The 9671-nt window shown below is 38.2% G+C and overlaps 1 protein-coding gene and 1 pseudogene across 4 annotated transcripts; both read right to left on the minus strand.

The window, feature by feature from the left end:
- Positions 1–37: 37 nt before the first annotated feature.
- Positions 38–9187, minus strand: LOC147547893 (uncharacterized). Of its 3 annotated transcripts, none has more exons than XR_015237045.1 (4): positions 9021–9187; positions 7016–8814; positions 1021–1536; positions 38–523 (listed from the first exon to the last, which is right to left on the minus strand). XR_015237045.1 is itself a non-coding variant. In XM_086666599.1 (2 exons), exons 1-2 carry the CDS (start codon positions 3058–3060, stop codon positions 2123–2125), a joined length of 741 nt encoding a protein of 246 aa, XP_086522725.1. In that variant the 5' UTR covers positions 3061–3111; the 3' UTR covers positions 1863–2122. The 3 variants fall into 3 exon arrangements, 1 of the variants encoding a protein (XP_086522725.1); XR_015237046.1 differs by lacking the exons at positions 7016–8814; positions 9021–9187 and adding exons at positions 2740–2808; positions 3006–3091 and having other exon boundaries at positions 1021–1278; XM_086666599.1 differs by lacking the exons at positions 38–523; positions 1021–1536; positions 7016–8814; positions 9021–9187 and adding exons at positions 1863–2808; positions 3006–3111.
- On the minus strand, positions 3709–6721 carry LOC147547894 (protein ABCI7, chloroplastic-like; annotated as a pseudogene). The gene is made up of 3 exons (XR_015237359.1): positions 6506–6721; positions 4683–4911; positions 3709–4183 (listed from the first exon to the last, which is right to left on the minus strand). The product of XR_015237359.1 is annotated as a protein ABCI7, chloroplastic-like (transcript).
- Positions 9188–9671: the final 484 nt, after the last annotated feature.

Genomic DNA, 9671 nt, shown 5'->3' on the forward strand with positions numbered 1-9671 from the left:
CAGTCAGGTACAAACTGATGAAGTTCTACTTGCAGAATGAGGAAGAAACATCAGGTCTCATGATATCTTTTTACAAAAGAAAAACTATTGGTACAACAACATTATCGTCAGAGAGATTCATTATGGTGTACATCACAATATCACTCGCTGTCTCAACTTTCTGTAGCGAGAAACTTAATAGTAAATCAGCAACAAAAAACATAGAAACCCCACTTATTGCAAAATGGGTTCTAGTAATCTTTGAGCGTGGCTCTCGACATTCTTTCTATGCGAATCACAAGGCAAGTGTGCAATGACATCTGCTCCAAAGGCTAAAAGGAGGTATTTTCTTGCTGTCTTTAAGTCGATGCCATGAGCAACCAAGTAGAAGAGTTGTTCATCTTCAAATCTGACTGTTGCATCTCCATGAGTGCACTTGACATCGTCCCCAATTATTTGGAGATTCGGAATCAAATTTACCGTTGCACTTGGCTCGAGAGGTAGACTTCTACCTAGTTGTGCAGCATTTGTTTGTTGAGCAAATCTGTAACAAAAGAATAAGTAACTACGCGGAAAACCCACTTAAAACCGTTAAGTTGAGGTTGGCATATCCCTGACTTCAAGAGTGGGAAAACTCAGTTCAAGGTATCCAAGTTTTATCCGTTTCCTTCTTGGCCTGGCCCAATATTTAGAATCCAGGCCTGGCTTGGGTCAATCCAACCTCAAACACTGGAGGAATGCTAACACTGGTATCAAAAAGATGGAAGATTGCAAGATTACTCATGTGTACCAAAGGTTAATCAAACTGTGGGTTTCCTTGCTCAGCTTGGATTGAATTTGGAGCTTGGGGAGTTGAGACCTAGTTTGATCCCCAAGGATCTCAGGAAAATTGTTCTGAATATTAGTTATGGCCCCATTAGATTCGTAGAGTAATGGTTTTTTTTTTTTATTTGGTCTGGTTCCCACTTCCCATAGCCCACTAACTAATGCAGCACCCGGAAGAAAAGAAAATTGGAAGATGTGATAAGATAAGGGAACTACCTGTTGACCTTGACATTACCATCAAAAACAGCTTGGCCTAAAGAATGAGCTAGAATGCATTTATGAAGTTGTTGTGCAGTGCCTCTCGGATGATCCAGAACTACTTTGCTATGGAGTCTTGTGTTTGGTTATATACACACAAATGAAACTATGATAAGTCCGAAATGTGTCCGTGCCCACTTGTTGAATATGTAGATTATTTCTGCTCAATTTTCCACCAGTGCTGATTTCTAAAAGCTCGTAGGCACTAGATGATTCCTGCAACAATGGAGCATACAATTTAATAAATTTAGATGTAGTTCAAATTCAAACTTGATCCAATTCTTTCTGAGATTAGCAGTACCAGCTATTCGAGTATGATTCAAGGTTGGAACTTCAAAACTAATCCACCTTATGTTTCCTGCAGATCACTACACTATCACTTACAAACAACCTCCTAGAGAGGTCGGAGTAATCAAGCCGTTGGTTGCTACTCGATTCTAACAAGACTAACAAGTGAAAACAACTTTGAAATAACTAAAATACTTAAGTTGATTAGTTGGTAAAGGTATACTAAGAATAGGAACTGATTGAGGATGTGGGGATGGTCAGTTAACCGAATGAGATTATTGTGCCAACTTCATATTGCATTGAGATTCCTACTGCATTCTAATGGTGCTAATTTCCTCTTGGTGATGTTTGAGATTCCTCGCGATACATGTTATCTATGTCAACTACAAGGACACCCATAAATCGGCTATGCATCTGATGTAGCCGCAGCAGATCAAACACTAAATTAGACAAAAAGTAGATAAAAACAAAAGAAGTCGTACAAAAAGACTTGGAAAAAAGGGATAGAAGTGTAATCAAGAGTAGTCTCTGAATATATTTATCAATTGGTTAATTACAAAGAGAAGGAACCTCTTGATGGCCTTAGAGAGTTTCAAAAAATAAAAATTGCAACTTTACTAATTCTAGTCTAACTAGGTTTGCAAGAACGTAAAGAGATAGAAATAACTAAAATACTTAACTTGATTATAAACTATCACAATGAAATAGAAATACTAATCAAACTATATAGTATCTTGATTTCTACGTACTAATATAGAAATAGCTAGTCCCATCAGGGTGGCCCAGCTACACCAGCATCCATATTTCTTCTTGTCTCAAGACTCTCATAAACTTCTTCTATTAGGCAATTTACTTTTTCACTCAAACTCTGCTTGACTTGTGGTGGAAAGTGGTTGCATGTCTCGATGACTCTCTCGACTCTCACACGAACTTGTTGAAGGTGATCAAGTATTTCGCTATTTCTCTTAAGAAATTGTTGACGGTAAGGGGAATGGCGTGCCGTCATTCTCTTAAGAAATCGTTGACGATGAACGAGGGAAGTACACATATGTTCAGACACTTCTGGTCTCTTAACGATTCTCATTCTCGTGGGTTGCTCTGGCTCTTTAGGTTTAGCATTTTCATCAATACTAAGGGCAGCTATCATATGATTCATATCGGCCTCGTCCGCATCGGACTGAGAATGCTGAATTCGGGTTCTAAATTTAGACAAAACATGTTGATAATATGCATAGTAAGGATCAGAAGATACATTCAAGAAATTGAACGTGGGATTTCCAACATTATTGGAAAGAATCCTATTCTCCAATTCAGGCCCGTTTTCAGCAACAGATTGAGCGGTCTTATCAACAAACATTCTAATATCACGTGGAGGAATATGAAGTATACCAGTAGTTCTTGTAAGAGGATTACCATCTGCGGAAATAGGCAATGCAGGTGAAGATCCCACCATATTATCTGCACAAAGAGAAACAGAATTAGGGTTTTGTTAGTTCAAATCTATACATCAATGTGAATGTTTAAGGATGATTAATATGAATATAAAGAACGGCATAAAATCTGAGCCGAAGAAACCCTAGAAAAAACAGAAACAAGTTCAACCAATCTAGAGAGATAGATAGTTCAGGCCAAATAATACAATGAAGCATATTTACCTTGGCAACTTTCACTGGAGAAGGAGGGATTAGCCCTAGATACTGGAAAGTTCATGTTTCCTCTCGGTAACTTCTGCGAATGGAAAGAGACTTTGACGGAGGGTAATATATAAGAGCTTTCCTAGGCGGTTAATGTTAGGCGGTTTAATGACTTCGGATTTGGTTAATTTTTTTTTTTTTTTTTTTGATGAGATAGGATTTGGTTAATTAGAGTTGGGTACTATCCACCACCCTTTGTTGTAAGGGTCGGACACCCATCTTAAGCCCATGAGATCGTGGGATCAAGACTCGCTGAAAGCATTTTTTCTTATAGGGTTTTAGGCCTCTTTCACTATTATAATTTAAATTAGACGAGTTTTAGACCTCTTTCATTATGGTTTAAATTAGGCGGTTATCGTGTTCATCACATCTTCACGATGTAATCTTCGCGATGTATCAATATGTCTTGTACCGACTAACGTAGATTGCAGTCGATTTCTTAAAAAAACAGAAAAAAATTGGGGTACTACTGTACTGGGTATCCTTTCAGGACGAGGCCGGGATACCCAAATAATTTTGAGGGAGCGTCTATAGGTGCCTCCTAAAATTGCTTTAGGGACTCCTACAGACGCAAACTTTTGAGTCATTTTGTTTGCTTTGGTCATTCCATATGGGGTTGAAATGTAAACAGACAGATTAGAACTGTGATGAAGTTCTTGTAGAATGAGGAAGAAACATCAATCATGCAATTCTTTTACAAAAGAAAAACTATTGATACAATTTCAGAGATTCCTTATTGTGTGTACATCACAATACCACTCACTGTCTCAACTTTCTGTAGTGGGATAAACTTAGTTGTAAATTAGAAACAAAAAACATAGAAACACCATTTTTGTAAAATGGGTTTTAGTAATCTTTGAACATGGTTCTCGACGTTTTTTCTAAGTGAATCACAAGGCAAGCGTGCAATGACCTCCGCTCCGAAGGCCAGGACAAGGGCTTTTCTTGCTGTCTTTAAGTCAATGCCACGAGCAACCAAGTAGAAGAGTTGTTCATCTTCGAATCCGCCTATAGTAGCACCATGAGTGCACTTGACATCGTCCACAATTATTTGGAGATTTGGCATCAAATTTACAGTTGCACTTGGCTCAAGAGGTAGACTCCTAGCTAGTTGTGCAGCATTTGTTTGTTGAACAAATCTGTAACAAAACAATAAATAACTAAGCGGAAAACCCATTTAAAACCGTTATATTGAGATTCGCATCTTCACGAACTTCAAGATTGAGAAAACTCAGTCCAAGGCATCCAAGTTTTATCTGCTTCCTTCTTGGTTATGCCCAATATTTAAAACCCGGGCCTGGGTTGGGTCGAGCCAACCTCAAACAATGGCAGAATGCTATCAGTGGTATCGAAAAGATGGAAGAGTGCAAGATTACTCATGTGTACCAAAAGGTTAACCAAACTGTGGGTTTCCTTGCTAAGCTTATCTCTAATTTGGAGCTTTGGGAGCTAAGTCCTAGTTTGATGCATAAGGATCTTAGGAAAATTGTTCCTAGTGATAGTTCTGTCCCCATTCGGTTCATGCAGTGATGGGTTTTTTTAGTTTATCTGGTCAAGTTCCCACTTCCCATGGCCCACTAACTAATGCAGCGCCAGAAAAATAAAAATTTGGATGATGTGATAAGATAAGGAAACTACCTATTGACCTTGACATTACCATCGAAAACAGCTTGGCCTAGAGAGTGAGCTAAAATGCACTTGTGAAGTTGTTGTGCAGTGCCTCTTGGGTGATCAAGAACTAATCTGCTATGGAGATCTTGTGTTTGATTTTGTACACACAAATGAAACGATGATAAGTCTGTAAATGTGTCAGTGCCCACTTTCCACCGGTGCTGATCTCTACAAGCTCGTAGGTACTAGACGATTCCTGCAACAATGGAGCATCCATTTTAATAAAGGTAGGTGAAGTTCAAATTCGGACTTGATTGAATTCTTTTTGAGATTAGTTGTACAAGCTATTCGAGTATGAAATTAGGTTGGAACTTCAAATATATTCCACCTTATGTTTCCTGAAGATTACTACACCGTCACTTACAAACAAACTCCTAGAGAGTTCACTTAAAAGCTTCCAGATTTCCATCAGGGTTGTTTTCGTCTTTTGTAGACTATGATATTTGATGTCTACTTTCCCTTCTTAACATGACTTCTAACATAAACTTATCTACTTTCCTTTCTTAACATGACTTCTAGTATAAACTTATCTCTAATAGTAATAAATCCGAGCAAGGTTTTAAAATATGATTTTGCGCCTCAAGGCAGTTTGCTCTCACAAGGCGAGGCGGTGCCTTGAGGCGTAAAATAAGGGGAAAAATTGGCAAAGAAAATGACATCAATTATGTAAAAACTTAGCATAACATATTATTTTACTTCACTACCATAGTATAAAGTCTTAAGTGTTGCCAAACAACTCAAAAATAACAAAGAAAAACATAACCAAAAATCTAAAGAGTTCTTCTCAATAGTCAATGCAATGCATTAATAAATCTCACATGAGATCATCAACAAGGATGTGGTCATCATCTACATCATCACTACTTCCATCGGCTTACGCCTTACATAAAAAATGCTTACTTTCTTTTTCTTGGACTAAAATACGTACGCCCATACCGCCTCAACCGTTTTTTCAAACATTGCGTCTTTCAACTTTCGACTTGTTTAATGAGCTAAAATCATGCATTTGAGGACTTGACTCCATTGGAGATTTAAAGCGGACAACAAATCATATAAACTAAATTCCAGATCAGATTTCAGATTCAAAACAGAAGGCCTCAACCTAGTAGAAAAAAAATAAACATTTCTAACAGCATGAGTGAAATTCGAATGATAACAACTTTCTCCAGTGTTTGTAGCTTGTATATTCTTATTACTCTCCAAGGATGCTCTAATAGTGTAGATGTATACATTAAAGTAATTCCATCAAAACTACCATTTCTAATCCTCTTCTTTTTCGCAAACTTCTTTAGATATAGGTCGATCAACCCCCAGGCGAAATTTTGGCCTAAACCACTTACATTACGTTCGCCCTACACTCGTCAAGGGCGGTTACCAATGTAAAGGGGGTAATTTTCCGTCTTTGGGTTCTGGGGAGAGCTCGTGCAGACGCAAAGTGGTACAGTTAGTGGGCTATATATTCAGAAACTCTTAATAAATCTCTGTAGTCCGTAAACTTGTTCTTCATACATAATCAGAATCATTGCGCCATTGTTCGCCATGGAGTAGATTTTATGAACGAACTACGTAAACCCTTTGTTTTCCTATGTGATTGCCTATTTCAATTGTTGCTTCAGTGTTCTTCGTTATAACATTAGTTTCCTTGTCTTAGCATTTCTTTAACTCATAACATTTAGTAGCTTAGGTCAAGTTATATCATCCATATTAGATTATAAAGCTATAACTCAAAAAGAATGTATATCTATCTCTACTCTAGTCTAGATGAAGGTAATGAGAAGAGAGAGAGAGACCTGGATAACAGAAGTCCACTTCATATGAGCAGCATTAGAAGCTTGTTGCTGTACATAAGAATGGGTAACCTTCCCTCCTTCAGCAATCAAAACCTCCATTACTGAATTTGCCCAATAACACTTATCTTCATCTTCCCCACCTAAATACTCTTCAATTATCCCAATTTCCCCTTCCTTCTCTACCAAAACCAACACTCTTGGATTAGGTTTTTGAGATTAGCAGTACAAACTATTCAGGTATGATTCGAGGTTGGAACTTCAAACCAAATCCACCTTATGTTTCCTGCAGATCACGACACTATCACTTACAAACAACCTCCTAGAGAGATCGAGGTAATTAAGCCATTGGATGCTCCTCGACTCTAAGTTTCTAACTAGACTAACATGTGAAAACAACTTTGAAGTCTGAGAGACCCAAAACTCTGTTTCATAGTGTCAACAATCCTTGGGTGGAGTGGTAAGAGGTATAGTCTTCCATCCTAGAGATCAAGGGTTCGAGACACGCTAAACAATTCAAAAAAAAAAACTTTGTTTCATAGTGAAGCTTATATTGGTTGAATGGGTTAGACATATGATTTTGTACCTGAGAATGCTAAAAATGCACGATTAATTTAACGGTTTTCAGTGTTTTTATATGACATTTAAATGCCAACTATCTCAGATGAAGACTGTACTATGAATCCGTAAAGAGTTGCCCTTTCAGGCTCCTTCAACCATATTGGAAACCGACACAGTAACACGAACCGGTCCCTGCTGAAACCAAAAATGAAAGCACCACGAAAAAAAAAAATTCACGCTTGAGAAGTAAAAGTGAAGAAAGGAACAGAAGATAAATGCTGAAAGCTTGAAAAGATAATAAAATGTAAAAACATCGATACTGGATATGGATCCAAGAACTTCTCTTGAATAAGCAAAGAATCGCCATCCATTTGACTCTTTGGCTCTGGTTCCTCTGGAAGTGGGGGAGGAGCTTCCTCTTGTGACGACGGTGGCAAGGCATTCCTAGAAGCATGGGTGATGGTGGCAACATTTGCATATGCATTGGACAGTGCCTATCTTTCTAGTGGGGGTAAAGGTATACTAAGAATAGGAACTGATTGAGGATGTGGGGATGGTCGGTTCACCGAATGAGATTATTGTGCAAAGTTCATATGCATTGAGATTCCTACTGCATTCTAACGGTGCTAATTTCCTCTTGATGATGTCTGAGATTCCTCGCGATACATGTTATCTATGTCAACTACAAGGACACCCATAAATCGGCTATGCATCTGATGTAGCCGCAGCAGATCAAACACTAAATTAGACAAAAAGTAGATAAAAACAAAAGAAGTCGTACAAAAAGACTTGGAAAAAAGGGATAGAAGTGTAATCAAGAGTAGTCTCTGAATATATTTATCAATTGGTTAATTACAAAGAGAAGGAACCTCTTGATGGCCTTAGAGAGTTTCAAAAAATAAAAATTGCAACTTTACTAATTCTAGTCTAACTAGGTCTGCAAGAACGTAAAGAGATAGAAATAACTAAAATACTTAAGTTGATTATAAACTATCACAATGAAATACTAATCAAACTATATAGTATCTTGATTTCTACGTACTAATATAGAAATAGCTAGTCCCATCAGGGTGGGCCAGCTACACCCGCATCCATATTTCTTCATGTCTCAAGTCTCTCACAAACTTCTATTAGGCAATTTAATTTTTCATTCAATCTCTGCTTGGCTTGTGGTGGAAAGTGGTTGCATGTCTCGATGACTATCTCACGAACTTGTTGAAGGTGATCAAGTATTTCGCTCTTTCTCTTAAGAAATTGTTGACGGTAAGGGGAATGACGTGCAGTCATTCTCTTAAGATATCGTTGATGATGAATGGGAGAAGTTCTCATATGTTCTGACACTTCTGGTCTCTTCACGATTCTCATTCTCGTGGGTTGCTCTGGCTCTTTAGGTTTAGCATTTTCATCAATACTAAGGGCAGCTATCATATGATTAATATCGGCCTCGGCATCGGATTGAGAATGCTGAATTCGGGTTCTAAATTTAGACAAAACATGTTGATAATATGCATAGTAAGGATCAGAAGATCCATTCAAGAAATTGAACGCGGGATTTCCAACATTATTTGCAATAATCCTTCTCTCAAATTCAGGCCCGTTTTCAACAACAGATTGGGCGGTCTTGTCAACAAATATTCTAACATCAGAAGGAAGATGAAGCATACCAGTAGTTCTTGTAACAACTTGGCATGGTGGAAGAGGATTTCCATCCGCGGAAAGAGGCAATGTGGGTGAAGATTCCACCATATTATCTGCAGAAAGAGAAACAGAATTAGGGTTTTGTTAATTCAAATGTGTACATCAATATGAAGGTTTAAGTATGATAATAATGAATATAAAGAATAACACATAATACGAGCGGGAGGAAGCCCAGAAAAACTCAGTAAGAACAGAAACAACCTCAACCAATCTAGAGATATAGTTTACGACAAATAATAGTAATACAATGAAGATTTACCTTCGCAACTTCCAATGGAGAACGACGGGTTTGCCCTAGATATCGGAAACTTCATGTGTTCCTCTCGGTAACTTGTGCGTTTTGGAATGGGAAAAAAGACTGATTTGACGGGGTAATACTATATAAGAGCTTTCCTGGGCGGTTAATGGTAGGCGGTTTAATGACTTTTGGGACTTGGACGAGGCCGGCCGCCGGCCGGGATACCCAAACAATTTTAGGGAGGGTAATGTCTTCCAAAATTTTTTTTGAATTGTTTAACGTGTCTCCAACCCTTGACCTTTAAAATAGAAGACTATACCTCTTACCACTCCAACCAAGGATTGTTAGCAAATTAGGCCATTGATTGAGTTCGAACTTGAGACATCAGACGCGTAGGATAAGTGTCTTCCTAAATTACTGTAGGGGCTCCCAAGTGTCTTTGACCGTAGTCAATTCTCGACACTTGTAGGCGACCCCCACTTGGCCTAACCAGTTCGAGGCCCAACACATTACCTCGGAGTGGACCAGCCCCAGTGACCCTTCAAGCTCTCATACCCTTCGATTGCATGTAACTTTCAAAGATGTCGATCGATTTCAAACCAGAAAAATTCCTCCATAGAAAACACATGGAAATTAATAGAGGTAAAGTTTCGTTATTGATTGGAAAAGATG

Source organism: Eschscholzia californica, unplaced genomic scaffold (genome assembly GCF_041429995.1).
Source record: "Eschscholzia californica isolate CP2 unplaced genomic scaffold, dmEscCali1.0.p SCAF_3, whole genome shotgun sequence".
NCBI classification, from domain to species: Eukaryota; Viridiplantae; Streptophyta; class Magnoliopsida; order Ranunculales; family Papaveraceae; genus Eschscholzia; species Eschscholzia californica.